At 40.1% G+C, this 25,182-nt stretch overlaps 2 protein-coding genes across 4 annotated transcripts in view; one reads left to right on the top strand and one right to left on the bottom strand.

Moving 5' to 3' along the window:
- Positions 1-4,754, top strand: part of MPPE1 (metallophosphoesterase 1) — a 55,352-nt gene extending 50,598 nt beyond the window's left edge. The window contains exons 7-10 of the mRNA XM_075585387.1: positions 645-719; positions 1,192-1,314; positions 1,735-1,875; positions 4,092-4,754. Coding sequence (XP_075441502.1) covers positions 645-719; positions 1,192-1,314; positions 1,735-1,875; positions 4,092-4,265 — 513 coding nt within the window. The 3' untranslated portion in view covers positions 4,266-4,754. The remainder of the gene's footprint in view (positions 1-644; positions 720-1,191; positions 1,315-1,734; positions 1,876-4,091) is intronic.
- The window catches only part of GNAL (G protein subunit alpha L), a 340,967-nt gene continuing 320,219 nt past the window's right edge, over positions 4,435-25,182 (bottom strand). For all 3 annotated transcript variants that reach the window (XM_075585384.1, XM_075585385.1, XM_075585386.1), the window contains 7 exons: positions 23,328-23,382; positions 19,955-20,028; positions 18,087-18,145; positions 16,148-16,268; positions 10,862-10,992; positions 10,468-10,535; positions 4,435-9,187 (listed from right to left, as the gene is read on the bottom strand). In XM_075585384.1, coding sequence (XP_075441499.1) covers positions 9,041-9,187; positions 10,468-10,535; positions 10,862-10,992; positions 16,148-16,268; positions 18,087-18,145; positions 19,955-20,028; positions 23,328-23,382 — 655 coding nt within the window. In that variant the 3' untranslated portion in view covers positions 4,435-9,040. The remainder of the gene's footprint in view (positions 9,188-10,467; positions 10,536-10,861; positions 10,993-16,147; positions 16,269-18,086; positions 18,146-19,954; positions 20,029-23,327; positions 23,383-25,182) is intronic.

The following is a 25,182-nucleotide window of genomic DNA, read 5'->3' as shown; positions in this document are numbered from 1 at the left end:
TGAAGCTAGTTTGAGAGGGGAGAGCTATTCAGAGCCCTCTCCGCATGAGACGGATGTACAAAGTTCTCTCTCCTCAGAGAAAGTTCTCTCTCCTCAGATGGAGAGCTGGAACCTCGTGGTGAGCGGTGTGTGCTGTGTAGCCACTTCTGGATCTGGGTACACTTCAGAGATGTGCATCCACACAGTAGACCCCTGCCACGATCGCGATAACTCTCCTGGTTCCACAGCTCCTTCCGTATAGTGCTGTTTGATTCTCCCAGACTCCTTGGTGAACAGTCCTATTGCGTAACCCTATGCGTTTCATGGCAACAGTATTGGCAACTTCATCAGGGCTGTATCCCTTTCCTTATTCACTTGTATTATTGTACACTTAGATATTTTGAGCATTTTTTTAAAATATATACCAATTAAGTGTGTAACAATACAATGAAAGTTTGTGTTAGACAATGGAGACCCTTTGTCAATTTGTGTTGGTTATTCTTTATAGTGAAAGGATGGAGGGAAGTTGTTTTTAAAATCATCAGGACTTTCTAAAGTTTTTGCACTCCTTCAGCTTGCAATTTTGTCTGATTTCGTTGGGCCTAAATTTTGAAGTTATTTAATACATGATTACACAATTCAATCAGTGGCCTCAATCTTTACAGAGTAATAATCCAGATGTTAACCAGGAGTGCAGAGATGTTGAACAGCTGCCTCCATCAGCACCAATCCTTTTACAGGTGAGGAGGGGAGGGATGTTGAAGAGTGCTGCATGTGGATGTTAACATTGTTACATAGAAATAATCTTTTAGTCAATAGATTTGATGAATTGTTAACTGCTTCTGACTATATTGCATGGGGGGGGGACCGGGACACACGCCTTACTGTAGTTCCTGAGCATATAAAAGATATCTAGACCAGAGGTTAAACTTTTAATCAGTATACAGCGGTTCAAATGCTTGCATTTATATTCTAAAGGAACAGGACATTCAATGTCACCCAGTTGGTCGTGTTTGGTTATTTTATACTGCACGTTGTTTATTGATATATTCGGTTTACTTGTTTGTCTTTATATAATTTAAAAAGCAAAACCTATTATACAAATTGGTTGAAAACTTTTGTTTCATACTCGACCCCTTCTTAAACATGCCCACTGTATCATCCTTCTCTGCTGTATGTTTGGGTATCGCTAACATTCTGATTATTGGTTAGCACTATCCTCTGTACCGGAAAAGTGACTCTGAATGTACCGGTGAAGATTCTGCTTCTCCGGAGGAAAAGAAAGTCCTGTTTCAGGAGAGATATGATGTTCTCTCTCAGGCTGCATCTCAAAAGGTTTGCTAATCAAACATTGTCCAAACATTATGTATCCCTCATATCCTGCCCCGTGTGTCTTCTGATTGAATTTCTTAGTGTGTCACATTAACAGACATATACCCAAACTCCTCTCCACCTCCCCCAAGTAAGCTGCACAGGAATAGTGCCGTTTCCTTTCCCATCCAATGCACCGCCATCGCTAACTGACCTGTCACCCATAACATGAACTATCCTATCGTGCTAGCAAAGCATGATGGAAGTGCTGTGGGCAGTCGCAGCAGTGACTGATAGGCAACCAGGACTTACATTTTAGGCACCCGAGATTTTTTTCCATCCCTAGCCTGAGTCACCACACTTTTCACCACTTGTTAAAAGTAGGTAGTTTGCTGCCATGTTTGCCTTGCATGTGATAATGCCTCTGCTCTCCTGAATTAATAGTTGCTGCGGTTGCTTCAGCCAAGGTTAATCCTAAGTGGCCACACACACAATGCTTGCAAAGTACTCCACGGAGGAAACGTGCCCGAGATCAGCGTCCCATCCTTCAGCTGGAGGAACAGAAACAACCCAAGCTTCATCCTGGTACTGTTAAACTAGACTATTATTCTAGCAGTTCATATAGAAATATAGATTTGTAATCCGTGGAGGTGGGGGTCATTATTAACATGTCTGAGTATTGTCCAATTGATTTAGTTCGCTACAGGAGGTGAGCTGGATACCAGAAAAATGTGTTAGCAACGTTTTATTTCAGCAGTTCTCCATACAGTATCTCTTATTGCACTGCAAGGTGAATATCATCTTTACTTAGCCCCCATTTAGATATTTTCTACTTCTTTTAAAAGGAAGGAATAACGGCAGTGATCATATTAGAAAAATAAAAACATGCATGCAAATGTTGGCCAAACTGGAATGTTTTAAGGTTAGTTTGGGTAAATCTGCACTCAAAGAATTTCATACTAATCATTAATTTGTGACAAGTGAACTCCACATGGAACCACTGGTAGGAGTTGTATTATGAGGTCACAGTATTGATGGAACATGACCGGTTTCTCATAACAGCTATGTACACGGCCCTAGGCATGTAATTTCAAATACAGTCTACATTTGGCGTTTATATTGCTAATCTCACTTTAACTGCAGTTGGAGTTACTGCATGGGAGGGCAGCACTCAAAGTTTAATGTATAACCTGCAGTCTTTGTTTCATTAACTACATTTATGTTCACATGTTTGGATCTCAAATGTGTTAAAATCAAAATCTGGTTAAACAAAAACAACTTTGAGCAATTACAAATCCCTAAATGATGCTTTTTCTGATTTTTTTTTTTGAGGTGTCTGTCTGAATGTTTTTGTACAGCCGTAAAGAATCAGTTTCATTGTTTTTGTCCAGACTACCCATATGGTAGGAGTGCATCTCACACACACAAAAAGTACCTGCCAGAGAAGCAACTCAAGTGCTGAAATGTCAGATTCTAGTACCATTGTTTCAATGGAGGTCTTCCAAGAGAGGCACTCAGATATAAAATATTCAGCGATTAAAACTCGAAATAAGATTTGTAAAAAAAAAAATGTTTACTTTAGTCTTTGTCTGGACTTTTGGAAAAGAGCGACCACGTGCTAGAGAAACTGGTTTCACAAGACTTTAAAAAAAAATTAAAAAAAACACAGGTCAAGAGGACATTACTCCATTTGACTGTTGTGATACAGTATTACATGTGTGGATACCATTAGGCAACACCATGATCTTTGAATATTACGGTAATTTGCAATGTTCTGCAAATTGCAGACATAAGGCACTCCATGAGTTGGATTACCACAAGGTAATACACTTCTTTATTGCATGAAATAACTGCTAGCAGTACCAACGTTTCACCATATTAAATTAAATGGGGAATACTAAACATTTGGGTTTTGTTTTTTTGCCATCTAATGTAAAACATATTTAGGCTGGAGTTGTTTTTCCCAATTAAAATAACTCATGAAAGGTGAGTGAGAAAAAATAGATTTGTTACAAAAAAAATGCAGTGTTTGGCCAGTGCCAAGTAACTTTCCATTTTCCCACTGGAAACCAGAATTGTAAATGAATTTATAATAAGCAATTGACTTCTGATATCTACACAGCCAATTATGTTGCTAGTTAGTTATTGAGGGTGATATTTCTTCCCGGCTCTGAGCAAACATTCCGTGATGGAAAGCAGAGATACTGTTTGCGACGTTGCTCTCTGCAAAAGTGCAAGCTAATTTAGTCTAAAACCAAACAAGATCACTAACCACTTATTTTGGGGCTTATCTTTCTTTAAAAAAAAATTAAAGCCTGGAAGCAATAAATAGCAAATACAATGTTGTTCACATTTTCCCACCTACGGTATGCAAACCTCCAGAGTGTAGCCACACCCACAAATGCCTCTAATATTCTCTTACCACATGGGGCAAGTTCCCATGTACACTTCTGGCTGGTTATTAAGGTCATGAAAGTGTACATGGTTTCTGCATTGACAATCTTGGGTGAAAGTTTCATCCATCTTTACTGAAGAACATTTAGCCCCGTAACTTTGAAGCATTATAGGTTTTCAAAACGGAGGTAAAATATACAGGACTCTTCTCTAATAAGATTAGTGGTCACCAGTATTCTTTACAGCTCTTTAACAAAGATGCACCCTGCACCTGCACTAAGCACGATGTGGCATATTTCCTGCTTCATCTCCTTCACTACCAGACTCTTGTAACACACTGACACAGTAGTGCATTGCAGGTCCTTGCAGAAGAACAGCTGGTAATCGCAATGCATTTTTGTTTTCAGGGTAGCATCACCTCTGCCGATTTCTCGCTGGCCAAGTGTTTCCTCCCAACAGAGAATACAGTCATCTACACCTACAGTGCAGCAAGCTTGCTTCTTGTTTTCTATGCACTAGCTCACTGCTGGTCATATCACTTACTGAGAATTTACCCAACGACAAAAGAAAAGCCAGTGTGACATCAGGAGCATTGTAAAGCATGAAGAAACCGTATGAAAACAGAGGATAGAACATTTTTCCCCATGCTCCCCCCACGTGTCCGAGAGCAGGGTACCAATGCCAAGTGAAACTAACCAGGAAGCTTAGCATCTGGCAAGAAGTTCAATACTTCTCTCTAGAATAGACCAGTACATTTTACCAAATATATATTTATTAAATGATGTACCTGTACAATATGTGACTCTTACCTATAAGTTAAGGGGGAAAAAAAAACTTCATTGATTTATAGCCTTACCACTTGTTTGCACTAGATTAGAAAGTCCTACAGTACCAACCACATGACAGTATGCAACATGCCTTGTGTTCTGGGCCCCTTATCTGCCCATGGTGTCAACCCTTCAGGTTTTGGGTTCATTTGCCTTCTTTCATATTAGAAACAAAAATGATGTTTAAAAAGGTCCATATTTTATGTTATAATGGCTTGATACAATAAATGTGATTGTGTGTGATGTTGTTGTGTCATTTTTGTTAATTTGGTAATCTCACCTGAGCAGGCAAGTGGATTATTTACACAAAATCTCTAGTCTCCTCCAAAAAATAAAAATTCACAAAATGCGGTATGTCAAAAGGAATGAGAATGCTTCAATTAAAGAATAAATACACAAAAATAGAAAAAAAAAAAACAGCTATGGTGCCATTACCCATCTTAACAGTGGTCCTAATTTTTCACATGGGGCTTGATAAAGAGCAAATATATTACATATAAAATGAGGATTAACCCCTGTATTACAAGAGTGGTTTACAATACTTTGCAGACCATTCCAGCACTTACATGTATAATTTACTTTGGTACTTTGTGACTGTCACCCCCTGCTCATCACCTCTTCAAAAATCGACCAATACAGAATGCATTTTGTCCTGGGGAAAAAAAAAAAAAAATCCACAGGCCCGGAGACCAAACTCCTACACGAAGCTCCCTAACAAAACAATTTTTTGGGAGTGTTTACCAAACTTACTGGTCTTGTATTTAAGTGAGACAATAAGTCACAATGTCTAATTTGGGTATCAAAACATTCTGAGCACAGTCTGGTCCTTCCCAAATCAAACCGCTTCGGTGCTCAATGCCTGCAAAATATTGTTTTGCACCTTCCAACACAGACGTGTTTAAAGGAGGACACAACTGAAGTATTTATGTTACTTAACAAGTCTGTGATGTACTCTAATGAAACTTCTTAATGTCTGTTATTGCAACTGTAATTTTAGACATTGTACAGGTTCTCAGACACAAGGAAAAGTCTATACTCGCATACATAAAACACCTATGTATAAAATATAAAGCAGTGTAATAGTTACTAAAAAGGACATGCCTTATTGCTACAGCAGTTCTTGCTATGTGTGTAAATATATATATATATATATATATATATATATATATATATATATATATATATATATATTTGTACCACAACTTCTTTAAGAGAACATTTGCATAAATTATTCAAGTTTGAGAAATATTCACACATATCAAATCTACAATATTTAAAATAAGCCAACTTTCTAATGTGTCTCTTTATTAAAAGAGAAATAAAAATGTCATCTTATAATTTCTCAGGCTAGACAAAGGTTTACACCTTTTCTCCCCCTCCTCCCCCCCCTCATCGTGCTACTAAGTTGCACAATAGAAGCTGCTGCTGTTACAAAGGTAGACAAGCCTTAACTAATGGTGCCATAGTTAAACACATTCACAATATCCTTGCGGCACTATTGTGAGCGTTGTATGAATGATCAAAGAATTACCAAAGGTTTTCTAGAAGAAATAATAATGTGTACTGTATATATATTATAAAAAAAAATTCAATGATCCTTGGTTCCCAGTAAAAACACCACTACTGTATGTTGCAAATGTGGACATATAAATTGTTTTGTGTTTTGTTTTTAAAGCTGAGACTCTCCACTCCATCCCTCGCCCGCACATAAAAATAGAGGGGGAAAAAGGCATATTTGCTGCAATAACTGGTCACTGTAGGACCTTACTTGTAAAGGTAAGTGGTTAATTTGCATAATTTATATTTTTTTTGTTGTTTTTTTTTTTTTTTTGTACTAAAGAGCATTTCCTTCTTTTATATAAACCAGAAAAAAAAAACTAAATTCTACAGATAGTTCCTAGCTGCAGTCACAGCTGCAGGTAAGTTTGACATCAAGCTGTACAGCGCAATCAAAAACATACTTACATCTTAGCTCATTTGACAGGTACAGCCATAATCAAGGCACAAAGATCTTCTACAAGTATTTTTTTTTTTCAATAAAGTTGTACAAAATAATATTACATTTTACATCTGTACATTATATAATAAACCAGCAGTTAAACAAAATCAAAAGGGAAAACAAAATCTATATAGGAGGACCAGCGTCCAGTAATGATCTAAGGCTAAAAAGATCATTTGTGGACAGAACGTATAATATCAGTGAGGGTGGTAATTTTTGTTTGTGTTTGTATTTTTTTTGCCTAGACGTGAGGCTGAAAGCAGCTGCAGTTCTAATGCCTGAGGTGTGCAGAAACACTTAGCCACAAAACACCTTAAAAATAAAGTAAAACAAAAAAAACTAAATTGCTTATCTTTACCATGCCTCTTCATTACCTACTCTACATACTGTTCCAGGGAATGGACTTTAACCCTGCAGGTGTTGGAAAAGGCCAGCAACACATTGCTTTGTAATGCCTCGCTGGCCTCTCCTGACACCACGAAGGGTTAAGAGCAGAGGTCACTTTAATCAGTTGACCTGCAACTCGGCAATGCTAAAAACTGTGACATTAATAAATATTTCTGGTGCTGCTACATTGTGTGTATAATTCCTCAACAGTATATATATATATATTTATTTTTTTATTAACCTGATACAAAGTGCATTATTCTTTTTTTTTTTTGTTTTCTCCTCCATCAAGTACTCTTCAGTGTCATGTTAACGAAAAATAGCTAGAATTTTTTTTTTTAATTAATTAAAACCACACAGGGATGGGTTGAGCATAGTGCCAACTGACGGATGGTAACGCATTAAAAGGGCCCGCTGGGTAATAAAAGAACAGAGGTAGCTCTAAGGCTTAGTGGAATGGTACTTAACCTTTGTTGTTCCGAGAGCCACTAAAAGCAAGTTGCTGTTCACAAAATGTTTGGTTTTCACTCCTTTGCACAGGAGAGCGCTACTCTCCAGGGAAGGGGGTTAAACCCAGTGCTTCTCATCTATATCCCCTAGGGCAGGGGAGGGGCAACTCCAGTCCTAAAGGGCCACCAACAGGTCAGGTTTTCAGGATAGCCCTGCTTCAGCACAGATGGCTCAGTTAAACCCGACCTGTTTGAGGCCCTTGAGTTCTGGAGTTGGCCCTTCCCTGCCCTAACGTATCCTATCAACTTCCCTCTTTTTCAGTGACCTCGCTGGCCTTTGCCAATTTATTGGGTGGAGGGTGTCCTCCCCCCCTCCAAAAAAAAAATAATTGTTGCGGATCCTTCTTTATATAGGATTCACTATGACGACATTTAAAAAAGATGCAATCCATGACATTCAATGTGAACAAAAATGGTGTTGATATTGCCTGTTAACATATCTTCATGCTTCCTACAGAGATCTCTCTTTATTCTGAAGAGCGGCTTATATTTGTAGGGGGGGAGAGTTTGGGGGACTGTATAAAGTGGCCGTCTCGCAAAGGGGAAAAAAGGCTGCATCCGATTTAAAAAAAATTAACGTTTACAAAAATAAAAACCAAAGTGCTGCATATGTACGAGTGCCTAGGTTTTTTTTTTTTTTTTTGGAGAGATTGCACGCAGCTCCACCCATCCTGCTTCCTCCTGATAGCAGCACACCCCAAATACACGAGTGCAATCCCCACTACTAATGTGCCCCCCTGGCAGATGTACAAGGGCCCTGCCCCACACGTGCTCAGCCCAGCAGGAAGAGGCATGCAGGAATCTTTCTGATGGTAACTGGCATAACACTGGCAGCCTACGACTCACCCTGTGTGGGGGGCGGGGGAGAGTGGGGAGTTTTGTTATAAAAAGTGGCAGAGTAAGTGAAAACTGCTGTTGAAAAGAAGCAATCCTACCAATATCTTAAATTGATTCATTTAAAAATCGGGACCACCTCCCTGTTCCCAAGATTACTACTGTTTCAGGTGCCGGTACGTCCTCACTGGGAAAAAAAACGCAACATGGCTGCCGTTATCGGCCAACGGGAAGCCGCAAGCAATGACATTTTGGCTTCCTATTGACCCGCGAATCCCTCGGCAATTGGTGGCCATACTGTTTCGCCAGGAGGGAGATGTAAACACAGTCTCTAAACCGATAAGTATCTCGGGAACCGATAAGTTCCCGGAGCTGAAAATAAAGCGGTTCAGTTCCGGAGAAACCCCTGGTTCCAATTATATATAAAAAAAAAGAAAAAAAATTTAGAAAATAAATCTTATCGGCGGGATTGATTGCTACTTAAGTTTTACTCTGTGTGTCAGTTGCACGCACTGCTTTGAAGAGGCCCAATGGTATGCCAAGTCACGCTGAGCAGCATTGGCCTAGTGGAATGGTAAAAAGTGGCATGTGTGGGGAAACAAATAAGGACGCAAATAGAAAACAAAAAACAAAAAAGCAGAGTAGAAAAAAAAAAAAAAATCTTGCAACAATAAAAAAAAGGGGGGGGGGGGGGAAAGGGTGCGCTGTAGGGTTGTTCCACCCTGTGTGGAGCGATACAGAGAAAAGAGACAGAAAAAGTAGCAAAGGATTTAAAACCACAGGCTCCACGGTGATTGCGATTACAAGAGTTCATATTGGCGGAGGTGCATTCTCTGGATGATGTCTCGACAGTCATTGAAAACTCTGCGAATGTTCTCAGTGTCCACAGCGCAGGTAAAGTGAGGGTAGCAGTAATGTCTTCCGTCGCCACTCGCCGTGCTTATCCTCTGCACAAAGAGAACAAAACAGATGTGTCACCTGTATGCAACTGGAAGGTGAATGCAAACGTCTATCGTGGTCTCTTTAGGTCAGCTTATAATTTCTGGATAGTGGCAAAAATGTTTATTTATTTATTTTTAATCTTGGCGATCTTCTAGTTTTTGGCAGAATTGTTAAATGTTCATTTTACTGTAGCTTTACATCCTCATACAGATTCTATTTTATGAAAAGTGTCTATATACACAAGGAGGTCCATAGCTGTCCACAAGACTTGGGGTCACCTCATTACCAATTTAAAAAAGCCTCTTTGTTCCACCCCCCCCCTGAATCCTGATAATTAGTGTAACAACCATCAGATAATAATCATAATCCAAACGAAGTAGAAAAGAGGATGGATGCAATTAATAATCAGTTTGAATTTTAAAGCTGCTGCCTCATATAGCTGACCTAAATTCCCCCGCTCATACAAATGAGTTTAACGTCTGGTCATGTAGTGGTACTAGTGTAGTTATGCATTTCGGAGAAAGGATGGAAAAATAATTTTCAGATGGTGGTCAGAGGAGCAACTCAATTGTTTCTGTATAAAAACACCTGTATCACACACACACTACCAATCACGTAACCTCTGGAATTGCTGCGTCAATTCAGCATTTAGAATGAAACCCCTAGGTGATCCCTAATTAACCAACACATAATGCACATATTGTTAAAGTAGTCAGGTTTTCACTCTGAAACCCATAGTAAACAGTAGTTAAGATTTTCCAGGAAGAGTGAGATGTTCAACAGATTTTTTTACATTTCAGGTACACAGTCTTACACCCTTTACACAACAGCACATATTATGGACTGCACAATATATAGGGGTGGACTGCACAATATATAGTGCTTTTAGTGCCTCCCACCAAACTTAAGAAAGAAAAATGTTGATACTGAGAACAATGCTGAATAACAAAGTATAATGGTTAATAATAATAATTATATGGGTTAATTTTAACTGTCCAGGAAAGTTATTTTAAATCAATATGTCTTCAAATTTACAGGACTAATTAACAGTTTCACAATAAAACAAGATCAGGAAACAAAGTAAAAGAAACGAAGGATGCTAAATATTTGCAGGTAATTTTCTCTATTATCGACTACGGCGACGAGGTTAATTACGATATTGGTCTGGAGTCTTCTGCGTCAAACTAGGAAGGAATACGCCAAAAATCGACTGCTCTCTCTTTCCCCACGCTCCCCAAGAAAATGCATCGTTACCATAAATTTGAGAGGCATAAACTATACTCACTAAAAACTCATCTCTGATGAAGAACTTGGCCCTTGTAACTTTGGGATCCTCTCCTGCATCTGGTGTTGCTGTGAAGAAAAACAAACCAAATGAAAAACAAGTCTCTATAATTTGGTAACTAGCATAAATATACAGATATAGGCCACAGATATACAGTGAGGAACCGTCAATATTCTGTACGTATGCTTTTATGTATATAGAATTAGCCTACAGACTTTGAACGACAGCATGAAATACAAAGTATTTAACTTCTGTGTTCAGAAATACAATGAAATGTGGAGGAGGAAGGTATGTTAGTAAAGCTATTTTAATGTCTTTTTCACCACATGTAGGCATGCAGTGTTTGCGTGTGTGTTCAATGGTGTATTAACACAAGCAGGTGATCGTTTCTTACCATCATCAGGTACAGTGTATCGCACATATTCCGGGAAATAATCTTCTATTTTAGATTTCCCTGCCAAGACTTTTTCAGCAAGCATGTCTTGTTTATTCAAAAACAAGATGACGGAAATAGTTCGTAACCACCTGTTGAAGACCAAAATAAAGGTAGTTTATTCCACAGTGAAGAGTTTTTGGTTGGAATACTAAAGAAAAACGCACCAAAGTATATAAGCTGCAATACATTCAGAGTTCTAGCCAAAATATCAGGAGCTTTTTGTAAAGAACCAGATGGGTTAATTCTACTGTAAAAGAAAAATACAAAACATAATGTGCATACATACAGCTCAACCCCCTTATAACGTTGTGCTTGAGGTCCAAAGAATCACATTGCACTATAAGCGGATTGCGTTAGAAATAAAGTACAATTGTATATTGTACAATAAAGTATTTAAGACACCAATAATCGTGTTGTAAAGTATTCATAAATACGAAAATTGGGAGCCACGCTTGCATTGCGTTATAAGCGGATTCGCGTTGTAACGGATCGCGTTATAACGGGGTTAAGCTGTATTTACATTTAACCGCTAAGCCTTTTAAAGTGTACTTATCCAACATGCCATCCAGTTTACACAAATTAATAATAATTTTTGTCTTGCAATATCTTAGCGCTTTATAGTTATTTTAGGAATATTTGCTGCTGTGTCTCTTGTAAATGCACTGCAGACAGTGATGTGATTGCAGTTAACCATTTGCAACAGAAGCATGCCTGTGGCCAAAATCCAGATCAGCCCTCGTCTATCTCCATTAAAGCAGCATTGGAATCAAGGGGTTCTCTGGAGCCGAGCTACGTTATTTATTTTTTAGCTCCGGGAACCCCTCCATTTCCGAGATATGGTGTAGTTACCACCGTCTCTGCTCCCTCGAGGGCATACAAATGTTTCTGTGGGCCAATAGAAAGCCGAAACGTCATCAGTTGCAGTATCCTATTGGAAGACTATTTAAGCCCCATCAGGAAACAATGGTATTAGAAGATACCATGGTTCATCTCCAGAGGAATCCCCGGTTCGATTGCTGTAGGAAATATGACATTTTAATTTAGGTGGGGTGGCTGCTTTAAGTAAGTAACTAAAGTGTGGCAAACTGAACCCACATCATTTATAAACAAACGAAATGCAAAAAGGCTTTTGTGTTAACTTCAGCCTTTTTCGAAGCCTAGACTTTTTCACTAGGAAAAGTGGTTACTGAATTTGTGGTATACAAGTGAAGGTGATAATATAAGGCGCAAAACAATAAAGAGTGCTCACTATTCTTAAAGTGAAAAATGAGGTTGTGAAAAACAACAACTGAACTTGTGGTGCCACCATGTGGCCAACAGGATTATTGCTCAACTCCCTAAATACTCCAGCACCAGGTGATAAATAATTCACATTTACCGTTACCAACAATTATAGGCTAAAGCAGTAAAATTCCGGGCATTATTGAAAACCCTGCTCTCTGATTGGATAATGCCCGGAATTTTAACAAATCAGTAATGCCCGGAATTTAAGCAGCTTGCAACGTGTAGTTTTCCATGTGTTTATTTCCAGCCAATCAGATTTCAGAACAGCTGCGGCAGGGGATTGGTTAGAATGAATTAACAGCTCTGAGACAGGGCAGGGGATTGGTCAGGACGTATCAGCCACGGGTTGACTCCTCCCCCTCCCGAGCTGACAGATTTTCTGAGCAGATTCAGTTGAATTGGGGGAGGGGGTGTCTGCAAAGAAGTGGCTGTCTGCAGTTTCTTTGTGGCTGCAGTTTGGGTGTGCTGTGCTGTTGTATATCTGTGTAGAGGTGCTGTGTGTGTCAGTAGCAGTGTTTATATGTGTGTGTAGAGGTGCTGTGTTGTGTGTAGAGGTACAGTAGTGTGTGTGTGTGTGTGTGTGTGTGTGTGTGTGTGTGTATAGAGGTGCAGTGTTGTGTGGGGTGTGTGTAGAAGTGGGGGGGGGGGAGAGTGCAAAGTGCATTTTTGATTGTGGCTGCAGTGTGTGTGTGTGTGTGTGTGTGTGTGTGTGTGTGTGTGTATATAGAGGTGCTGTGTTGTGTATAGAGGTGCAGTGTTGTGTAGGGTGTGTGTAGAGGTGCTGTGTTGTGTGTAGAGGTGGGGGGGAGAGTGCAAAGTGCATTTTTTATTGTGGCTTGTGTGTGTGTTTGTGTAGAGCTGCTGTGTTGTGTGTGTAGATGTGCTGTGTTGTGTGTGTAGAGCTGCAGTGTGTGTGTGTGTGTGTCAGTAGCAGTGCTTATGGGTGTAGCATGTGTGTGTAGCAGCAGAGTTTGTGTGTGTAGAAGTGCTGTGGTGTGTGTGTGTGTGTGTGTGTGTGTGTGTGTGTGTAGAGCTGCTGTGTTGTGTGTGTGTATAGGTGCTGTGTTGTGTGTGTGTAGAGGTGCTTGTGTGTGTAGAGCTGTTGTGTGTGTAGAGGTGCTGCGTTGTGTGTGTGTACACACACAGAGGGGGCAGCAGTGTGTGGATATAGATAGCTGCAGTGTAAGCGTATATAGAGGTGGTTTCATGTATTTACCAAAAAAAAAATCTATTTAACTATACAAAAGTGTCTATTATTGATGAAATAAGCCTACATTTAGCCTATAATAGTAATAATCCCCTCAGAACAGGGCATTATTGGCCAATAATGCCCTGTTCTGAGGGGATTATTACTTCATTATATATATATTTATAATTTTTTTCTCTTAAATATTTTTTATTGGGTAGCAAAACAGGAATATAGAGATATACAACATGGTTAAGTGGGCTATAGGGGGGGGTGGATACAAAAAAAAGAAAAGGGAGGGGGGGCAGGGAGGGAGGAACAGCAATTTGGCGGGGCTTTGAAAAAATAATACTCTACATCAACATGACACTTTGCTTTTGCAAGGAAGGGGGGGGGGCTGGGGCAGCCTCTTTATGGGGTCTGTCTTTGAGAAAACCGGGGTGGAGGAACATAAATTTCGCAAGGTAGCATATAGAAGTGGGCCGGGGGTGGCAGCCAGACATGCCACTGGCCGTGATGTAAGGGTGGTTTTGTGTTATTACAAGCTGAGGGAGTTTAAGGCTCCATTTTGGCTGCATACTGTATAAACATTATCCAGAGTAGCCATACCTTCTGGAAATTCTCGGATGTATCATTTAGAAAACCAGCGAGTTTTTCCATCGTACATACGAACCATACCTTGTTTTTAATTAGCGAGATTGGTGGTAATTTATCCTGTTTCCAGAGACCTGCTAGGGCGCACCGTGCCGCGGTGATATGAGTTATTAGCTTGTTTTCTGCCCTAGTGTGGCCTTGAAGTGGTTTGTTTAGTAGAAACAGCCACGGATCTTGGAGGATGTCCAAGCCCATGATCTGGCGGATCCAGGATCTCACCTGCCTCCATAGAGCCTGCACACCACATATGCAGAAAAGAGGCCACCCCACCACAACCTTTAAGACACATAGGTGATTAGCCTGGGACATATTTAGCTATATTTTCGGGAGTGTTGTACCATTGGGTCATTACTTTGTACGCATTTTCTCGGATGGTTGAACAGATTGAGCTTTTGGCTACCGCTTCGAAAATATCCTCCCAGTCCTGGTCCTCCAATTCCTCGCCCAGATCGGCTTCCCATTTTTCTATGAATTTCATCTGAACTTGGTCTTCAGCTGGCAGGGAAAATTGGCCGTATAGTATCGATATCAGCCTCATGCGGGGGTCTGCTCCTAGACAGTCTCTCTCAAACAGAGAGACTGGACTAGTGGGCTTGACTTTAGGGTAAAAGGCCCATAACTGGAGATAAAGAAAGCTCTCTCCCGGTGGAACTCCCTTTCTTTAACCAAATTATCAAAGGGCGTCACTTTAAGATCATGGCTAAAATCAAAGAGTCTACAGATATTTGCTTGCCGCCATTTTGCAAAAGATTGTTTGGGTAGTCCCGGGGAAAAATCCCTGTTTTCAAAGAAAGGAGTCAGAGAGTTTATGTTGCTAAGCTTGTATTTCAACTTGAGTCTGTACCACATCCAGAGAGTGTGTGATCGCTGGCAAGGTGGGGTGCCCCAAGAGACCTATCCGATTAGAGAGCCACAAAATGTTTTTTTATTGGGGTGGGGTGCATTAGATGAGCCTCCAAGGAGACCCATCTCCTGAGTGATGGATTTGCATGCCGAGCTACCCTCTGACTTGCTTGCGCAGCCCTGTAATATGAGAGAAGGCAAAGAAGAGCCAGGCCTCTTGCTCCGGTGGGTCTGGTTAGCAACTTGCGGTTGAGTCTGGGTCTTTTGTTATTCCAAATAAACTTGGAGACCAACCATTATATTTTTACAGGTTAAGAGTGCATGTTGTTTTGGCTAAGTGACACACAGCTTCTCTCCTCTCTCCCCCCTCCCCCCACACTTCAGCGTACCCTTGGACGGAATAGTCATCTTTCACTCATATTGTCACCTGCAATCTAGGCTCCTAGATTTAAAGATGTAGGCCGAGCAATAACATACATGTGTTTTTTTTAAAAATAAATCAATACTTTACTATAAAAAAAATGCTACAAGTATTTTCCCAAACTCTATAATAGATTAGAAATGTCATTCAATGTAACAAGCATTTTTGGTTTCTATAGCAACCATTTACAACCTCACGTCTCCTTCCTCTTCGGAAACAGGCTCTGGCAACCCCCTTTTTGAGCCCTCTCCTCCCTCTAGCAGTGCACCAATTGTAGCTAGTGACTGCCTGGTCACATGACCCTCCCCACAGAACTATGCATCTTTGAAACCCCAAACCGAATCTTCACCAATCGATCACAGAAGAACGGATTGATCAGCAACTTAGCTAATTATTAACAGTTTCACTTTAGCTCCAATGTTCACTGCCTTCTACACCAGAATTTAAAGTGCCCTTTTAGTTTTACCACAGGACTATTGCCCTGCTTGCACTTTTATTTTCTGTGTCCCCCAAATGCTCATGCTATTATGGTAATCTCAGGATCCACAGACTCCCTGTATGCTTTCATTATGACCTCTCTACTACAGCAGACTCCGCAAAGTACCACATAGAGCCCCCTCATAGGATCAGGGTGTAATGAATGCTTGGAGTTCACTGTATATAAAACCATTGGATGTGGAAAAAACTATGCTGCTCATTTCATTCATTTGGACTTGTACAATGTGTGTTCAGTTTGTCCGACACCCGTACGGACACAGGCACAGAGACTTGTATAAGTAAAGCTCTTTTTCATAATGTTTAACAACAATCTATTCTTTCATAGAGGTTAATTCAAGGACATTGCTAGATATTTTACCTGTTGTTCCAGATACTCTTGAAAAGATCCAGTGCTTCTCGTAGTCTGTTTGTGTTATTGTCTTCCCGTATAACCATGTTGTAACTGCTACTAGCAACTACAAAAATTATAGCTGTGACATCTGGAGTGGAGAAAAAATAGTTTCAATTTATTAGTAAATGACAAACTAGTTAAATGCTTCTATAGTTAACATCATTACCTCTACTGCGTCAGTACCACTTACATATGTACTAAAATTACACTAAAATAAAATCATTACAATAAAGCCAAATGAATAAAGAATCCACGTTAATCTCCGTTATATGTTTAATGAGAATCTAACAGATGGGATGGGGTTGAGTGAGAGTTCGGGCATTCATGGTTGATTATCTGTGGTTAATCTTCACCGCTTTATAGCGTGTTGCAGGATCCCTTGACCAAGTGTACGCAAGGTTATTTTTGGTGCCTAGTGCTCATTGCCCACAGATCTAACACTGTCCCCCAGCAGAAATACACAAAGGAAAGGGGAGGAAAAAAATAGAAATTCAAAATGGGAGAATTTCCTTCACATTGTCCTGCCAGGCCGGGGTGTAATTTGGCCAGTGCTTAATGTCCCATGCACAGAAATGAGTCTGCCAGTTTGGTTACCTTATTCACAGCAACAAATTATTTATGAACCTACAGATTTATTGTAGTGTAGGTCTTTATTTATATAGCACCATTAATGTACATAGCGCTTCACAGCAGTAACATACGCAACAATCATATAAATAACAAATAATATAAATAACACATAAAGGGGAGAAGTGCTTCAGACATAAAAGTGACATTTAGGAAAAGGAGTCCCTGCGCCAAAGAGTTTACAATCTAATTGGTCGGTAGTAAGAACATACCAAGACAGTAGGAGGGCGTTCTGGTAAGTGCGTCTGCAAGGGGCCAAGGTTTATGTATGAGGTGTTATCAGCCATTGAGATACTCATATGCTTCCTTAAGCAGTTGTATTTTGAGGTGGGTCGAATATTGAGGGGAAGGGCATTCCAGGTGTGGGGCAGTCAGTGAGAAAGGTTTAAAGGTGGGAGAGGGCTTTAGATACAAAAGGGGTAGAAACAAGACATCCTTGGGCAGAACGCAAGAGTCGGGATGGTGCATAACGATAATTTAGGGCTGAGATGTAAGGAGAAGCAGAAGAGTGTAAAGCTTTAAAAGTGTGGGGGAGAATTGAGTGCGTGATACAGGATTTGATAGGAAGCCAGGAGAGGGATTTCAGCAGGGGAGACGCTGAGACAGATTTAGGAAAGAGTAGAGTGATTCTGGCAGCAGAATTTAGGATAGATTGTATGGGAGAGGCAGGAAGGCCAGACAGCAGGTTACAGTAGTCGAGATGGGAGAGAATGAGGGTCTGTGTTAGAGTTCTTGCAGTCGAGCAACAGAGGAAAGGGTGTATCTTGGCAATAATGTGGAGGGGAAAAAAACGAAATTTTTTGCTACCTTTTGAATGTGAGAGGAGTCGAGTGTGACCCTTAGGCAGCGTGCTTGGGCTACTGGGTGAATTATTGTACTTCCAACAGTAATGTGGAAGGAGGTAGTAGGGTCAGGTTTGGGAGGAAGTATGCAGCAAGGGTTATTGCACGCCCTAAGGATTGATGATGCAGAAGATCAGAATTTACCCCCCATAATGTGGCAGCAGGTGCAATAACCCCAGCTGCAGAATCCTCATCAGGAAACTGAATGGAATGTCTGCCCTAAAGAGCGTACCGTCTTTGGCACCTATTAGGGCTTGTGCAGTTAGCAAAGAGGAGCAAATATACGTGTACACATTTGTCATTTATTACCTTCAGTAACTAAAATAAAGAAAAAAACATTATGTACATTTATGAAGAAAGGGAATGCTCAGGATTTGAAATAAATATTTGTCAGATGTGACCTGAGATTAAGGAGAAGGAAAGGACAGACAACTTACCATTAAAACATTGGATCCACTTTCTCCTCTCGTCTCTCTGTCCACCTACATCAAACATGCTGTTTAAAAGACACGGTTAAAAATGGTTAGTAGGCGAAAGCTTCCATTAAATAGCAAAACGTAAGAGACAAGTTATGCATTGTGGTTCAAAGTTGCCAAGAGTTTGGAGAAGCAGAGTTTTGGGGCTGCATATTTTGTCACGGGCCCCCATCTGGAATTCTCTCATGGAAACATCTGTACTGTAGGTTTCCGGCGTTAAGCCTGTGAACTGAACCCCAGTCATAGCCATAGTAGTGTACAATGAAGAGAACCTTGGCTTAGAGTCTATAAAATAAATGTCCCACAAACGGTTTAGAATTTCTTGAAATCAGACACAGCAGCTACTTATTTTTTTTTAAAGCGACTTCAACCACTGGATTTAAAAAAACAAACAAACAAACAAAAAAAACCCCTCTATTTTGCCTTTGGGACCCCGTATTATCCCGGTTAGGGAGGAATGTCCTAAAAAAAAAAAAATTTGAAAGAATAAGGATGAGTTACATTAACTGGGTAATTGATGCAGTGAAACGCTTCTCTTCATCACAACCTCTCTGTCATTTTCTCACTATGCCCTACAAGGAGCAGCTCAGTGAGTCAAGACATCGACTTTGTAAACAGAGTGAGAAGCAGGGGAACCTGGTTCAATTCCCGATGTTGACTCCTTGTGACCTTGGGCAAGTCACTTTATCCCCCTGTTCCTCAGGCACCAAAATCATATTGTAAGATCACCTGGGCAAGGACTGGGTCTGTAGAAATCCTATGTGCTGTGTATCGTGTGCTATATTGTAATTTGGAAGCACTTTGATTCCCATTGGGGGAAAAGTGCTAAATGAAATAAAGTAATTTTTATTTTGTCAACGCCATTTTCTGTATCTCCCAATGGTTATGTCCCAGTTGTTATTCAGAGTACCCCTTTTACCTCTCTAGTGGAGAGGTAGGCTCCCAGATTAGGACAATTGGATACCAACCAGTGGCCAACAGACTGGTATGGGTTTCCAGATAATTCAGGGGGGGCGCAAGATTTTTCTGTGGGGTGGGGGGTAGTGGGGGGGCAGCGGTTGCAGAGGTCCCCCGCTCTTCCCCAAAGCATTTAAATTAAATGCCGGGGATTACTTGAGGCCTCTGTAACTTCACGTACCTCATCTCCGGCGATGCACAGTCAAATGACGCCGCGGGTCACGTGACATCAAGAAGACATGGCAAGGAGGGGGTCGCGAGCATGAGGGCAGTGCAGACAGGGGGGCACAGTAGGGAAAGTTTGCGCACCCCTACATTAGCCAAGAGAACCTCTGTCAGGATCAATGTTTTGCAAGAACAGAATTTTAACACCTTTGCAGCAAGCGTCACAAAATATATTGCAGCAAAGGCAGTCATAGTGCCCTCTGCCGCTAATAAGTTTCAGGTCCCAATGGTAACACCTGATGCTCTATAATCCCACCATGTCAATTCTCCAACACTCATTGATCTGCACACAGGCACACATACTGCACTATGATGTACACAGATTTGCACAAGCACACCGGTACACCGGTATGCACAGACCCTCACATGCTCACAGTGATAAAGTCATTGGGCTGTATTTTGTATGTGGGTGAAGTGCCCGCCTGTCTGTCATATGGTCTGTATGTGTGTTAGGTTGTGGGTAAGTTTTGTGTGGGTTTTTGGGTGTATATAGAGTAGTTCCGATTAAATACATGTTGGCGCTTTTTGCTTTAACTTATTTAGACTGCTTTCAGTGTGTATTCATCCCCAGCTGGTAGGATATGTGCAAACAGTAAATGTCATATAACAATAAAAAGACAGAATGGTAAAATAACACCAATACTCACTGGAAATTAACTTTGTCTACTTGAAACCGCGTTTCAAAAATCCCTGATGTCAGAACTCTGCATCTTAGTAAGTCCTACAAAAAAAACGAAACAAATTTAACGCCGGTTAATAAAGAACATCTTAAAAAACAAACATTTCACTTTAGAAAATGTCTATCATCTTTGAATTATTTAAAGTTGGGCAAAATGATCATTGACAAATGAAAACACAAAGACTCAAATAACATAAATGACATATTGAATGAAGCTTGGCATTGGGGTTAGTTTGCATTGCATTGAAGTTATTACATTAAGTACCGAGGTCTAGATTTGTTTTCATTATGGTGGAGGGAAGAAACACTGTTTTACTGTGATCTCTCTTCCTGTCCCTTGTTTCCACCTGTTCCCTCTTTCTTGCTGTCCTATGATCATCCCTTCCCGTCACTCCCAGGATTGCCACCTTCTACTGAAAGCCAATCCGGAGGCAACATTGTTAAATTTCGCGCTTAACTCCGGCGGCCGCGTCTCTCTGGCATCATTCCAACATCCTCCCACTGCAACCCGTCAATATGGCTGCACTGCAGCACATGGTGCCGCATTGCCATGACAACAAGACACCTTATGGTGCCGAGGCGTCACAGCAACGCGGCGTCACATAGCGATCCTGTTGACATGGCAACGAGGCGCCATTTGACGCGGCCATATTGTCAGGAGTTACTTGCAGCGGAAGATGCCGGGAGGACTCCGAGAGACGCCGCCGAACGCCACTACCCAGAGGTTTACTAGGTAAACTCAGAGCCCGGAGATATGTGGTCAAAACCCGTAGTCTCTGGGTCAAACTCGGAGTGTTGGCAACCCCAGTCTAGGCCGCAGGTAATGTCAAAGCACACTGCACACCCTCTTTGAATGTACTGTATATTAAAGGTATTGGTAAACTAAAGACATGAATGAGCCAATTGTTTTGTCAATCAATACCAATGCACCAATATTTATGTAAATCTAGGGCTACTCGGGGAGTTTTAAAAAATTGTACCTAGTGTAGTTACCACTTCCTGCTTGATTACGGTTTTATTAATACGCACAGTGTAAACGGATTAATTAAAAGAAATTCCAACGCTGAACTGTACTTCTGTATTCTGAGTTTTGGCGGTCCATTTCTGCATACAAAAAGACGCCAGCTCAAAGAACGGAGTGCTTATTAATAATGTTTTTAATTTCCGTGATTACATTGAGAGACCAAAGAGTACTTAAGGGGTTATCAAGTACGATTACTTTTTAATTTCTAAAAATGGGAGTATGACATAATAATAATAATAATAATATATATTTATATATAAACACAAATATTTAAAAAAATGCATGGAAAAAAGGTTTCCAAAGCATAAAATAAATATACATTCATCGACATGGACACACGCAAACTAGGGGGTTAGTGCTCTGCTACTGGTACGTATAAAATTCTTATTCAAGTAATTCCCTACAATTATTAGGGTGTAATTGTAATACACAAATGTGAAAGTGATTAATGCAAATATATATATATATATATATATATATATATATATATATATATATATATATATATATATTTTTTTCATATTCTGTAACTACTGGTGACCTTAACACAGTAGTGCCTCAACTATAACAAACATGTAATACCACAAGGGGGAGAAGGAGGAGGATTGACCAAAAAAAGGGAAATGTGAAGAAGATGAACCAGAAAAAAAGACTTCCAGAAAAAATAAAAAGGTTATATGTGCTTCAGTGCTAAACTTCAAGGTAAGTACCCTTTAAAAAAAAAAATCTTTTGTTTATAAAATATATTTTTACATACTCCACTATGGCAGTTTGCGCTTCTCTTTCTGTTTCATATATACATACATGTCTTTAAACGAGGTCTAATTGATAAAGGGGGTAATTTAATAGGTGCTGAAGTGGCTGATTGCACTGCGATCCATGGGAAATTACCTCTGTATGTTGAATTGGACCCTTACTGTTTCTTGTAATGAGACTGTGCCAATACATTTTTGAGGCAATTCAACAATTTAATCATTCGCATTGTATGATTTCTAAGTAGAAGTACAAAATGTAAAACAGAACGCTGAATGTTTCGTTTTTGGGCCTCAAGATTTCTCTAATTAGTACAGAATTACCTTTGTACTAATTATTACCACATCAACTTGCTTAGATATGTATTGCCCTGAACATCATGGGCTTGTTGGTGACTTGGGTTGGACCGCTCTATACGAAGATGTAAGGGGTCGCATATAATATTAACTACTTCTTGCTTCCGCTTTATTATTTTTTCCCTGTACCACCGGGTGGGATGAAAAGATAATTGCCACATGAAAATACAGAAGTCATGTAGCTGATGCAATACTGACGCAAAAGATTCACACTTTGAATCAAACTACTGTGATGCCAACACAAGGTAAACAACACAGCTGTTTTCCCTTTTTTGTTTAAAACAGCAGCCCGAGAGTGTATGATACATCAAGCAGGGCCTGATTGCAGCTTTCCATTAGTGGCCTCGGTGGCCATCTTGGGAACCATTGATAAAGGCAAAGTTTTTGTCCTTGAGGGGGGGACCCGTACTGTGGTTCAAGTATTGTGCAAAATAGAAATTAGTCCTAGAACACTTGCTACTGTCATTACATAATGTATCTGTTTATTAGGTCTGCAAATGTAGGCCTGAAAATCCACTATCAACATTTTAAAATGATAGATATCAAGGCAAACAGAAAAAGGCGTTCAGCTGGTACGGGTTTTGATGAAGAGGATTACAGCTGAGAAAACAATGCAGCTGTAGTGACCAGGACACCCATTTTAAAAGTGCTGGTCAAAAGAGTTATTTTGCATTCGTATTTTGTTAATATACAAAACTGCTGGGAATTTCTCATTAAAGGGGATTTCACAAGAAAGTATAAAAGCCAGCGGACAAAAAGGAAGGGCAAATCAAACAAAAAGTAAATACCGTTGTAATCTAACAAGAGGTGTTGCACATACAAAGCCTGACCAAAGTCATTTCTTAAAATACAACATCAAAAGCACGAAAGAGCTGAAACCGGAGGCTTCCAGAAGGGCCTACACCTGGGTGAGAATTGCGAATGATTAAGGCTGAGCCATGATCACTGCACCTCTGCCATTGCCGCAGCGTTGACTTCACCTGATAAAACCAGAACATGTTGTAGAATCTGTGGTGTGTTTTGTTAGGAGTTCCACTGTCGGATGTCAATTTGAGAAGCTACTAAAAATATCTTGGTGACACTTTCCGCTGTGTTACATACATTTCATAATCCAATATGAGAGTTTACAAACCACACTTTGTGGCATTCTATTACAGCCATTTCTTACATAGTATGATAAAAACATTTCATGCAATAGAGCTGCTTACCTGATCTGTCGGTGTGTACTCATTTTGTCTGACGTGGTCAATTTTTTCTAAAAAGCTAAAAACAAATACAAATAAAATTATCTCTGCACAATGTTTTGTATTTAAGACATGCCTGTGGATATTTGCAGCAGCAGCACACAGGGGTGAAACTAAGGTGCGACTGTATACAATTCGCAAATTATGGCTTGCAGGGACAACACTTCTCCCAATCCATGTATGGATTTAAAAAAAAAAAAAAGTAGATTAAGAAAACCCTATAGGGACAGATCGCTTCTCCGTTAGGATTCTTCAAGCCAGGTTGCTTCGGCTCTGGATTGTAACGACTGGTTTGAATGGTTTTCCTTTCCAAAAATAAATAAAAAGTGTCGTATGTAGGAATGACCATTAGAGGGCAGTATTTTCTGAGCCTCTGATCTGAGAAGAAGCCTTCCCTGCTGAAAAAGTGCCTGCTGTTTTGGAGGGAGTGGAAAAGAGAATGTGTTCACATGGTATGGTTTTTAACCCCTCTGGTGCTGGAGGCAAATAATGATTTGCTGTGCGGTTAACAGAAATGCAGCTAATTACTGTATCTCTGTAGTGAACACGACAAAGCTAATTTTGTAACAGCCTATTTCATATATGAAGGGCATGTAGAATATACAACATTTCACCCCTTCTATTATCCTCACAATGAGGATGGACAACTTTACAACATTCACAATACACAGGGAGTCTGTCCTTATTATAATCGAAGTGTATTAATTCCTGTGTGTATTAGGGACCCAAATGTACAATTCCTTATTTCTGTCCCTCTCTCCCTCCAAATATCATGGCATTCAAACCCACTCAATGTCAGTTTGCAACGTTTTCCTACAGTGCCAGGACAAAAAAAAACAAAAAACTTTCCATAATTATTTCAAATACATCAACTTGGCCAAATATAATTTCTTTCATCACAGGTCCGAGTCCAGAAAAAGTTTAAGCCCATCAACTCTTCAATGCATGAGGCCAGCAGCAAAGTAGAAATCAGAACGATGCATGGCTGGTTCACCTAGCAGGAGAGTGGTTTACCGTATCAATGTCATTCATTCCCACCTTCAGTAAGATACCAGAATGTCACAGTGACGCCATACTGCATGTCGCCCTCTCTGCAACCCCTCCCTGACTTACCCACACAGTGGCCCAATAATCAACCGCGACAGGTATGAAATAAAAGGGAATAATACAAGAGACTATTATACAGACATTCTTCCCTGAAAATCCATCATTACATTCAGTGTACGCACGCGCAAGCACGCAAATGCACGCATGCACACGCAAAAAGTCACGCTAGGGAAATGGGCAAGGAAATGGCAATCTTCGATTTTTCATTTACTTTTATTGGGAGTTTTATCAGGGGGAGAGTGGGAAACTAGACATATTTCACTTAATTGACAGAGTTGCCTTACTAAATTAGGCATGTTGAAAAGTATGGGCGAGGACTAAGCAAATGACATGCATCACAAAATATAACTCGCTTACAAAGCAGAGATACAATGAATAATAAATACTACACTACCGTTCTAGAAATTCTGAGTAATGTAACTGAACGCAACTAGACAGTACAACGCAATACACAGGATTTCCCTGAATTTACAATATAATATGCTCTCCATGCTGGACTTCAGCCGGTTAACTTGAGAAGTGTAAAACATTAATGCGCATTCAGTAAATAATAGACATGTGGCAAGCAAAAAAAACCAAAAAAAAGCAACCCAAAACTCCTACCTCATTGAAATATCTCCTAGAGAACAAGTTTTATACCAAAACTTGCAAATATGTCGTTGATTTTTGTTTTTATATGAGGCGTATAAAACTGTGGCAAGAATGGACAAGT

The sequence above is a fragment of the Ascaphus truei genome, chromosome 2 (assembly GCF_040206685.1).
Source record: "Ascaphus truei isolate aAscTru1 chromosome 2, aAscTru1.hap1, whole genome shotgun sequence".
Lineage (NCBI taxonomy): Eukaryota > Metazoa > Chordata > Amphibia > Anura > Ascaphidae > Ascaphus > Ascaphus truei.
Note: the sequence above shows the minus strand (reverse complement) of the source record. Positions and strands in the feature narration are given on the sequence as shown.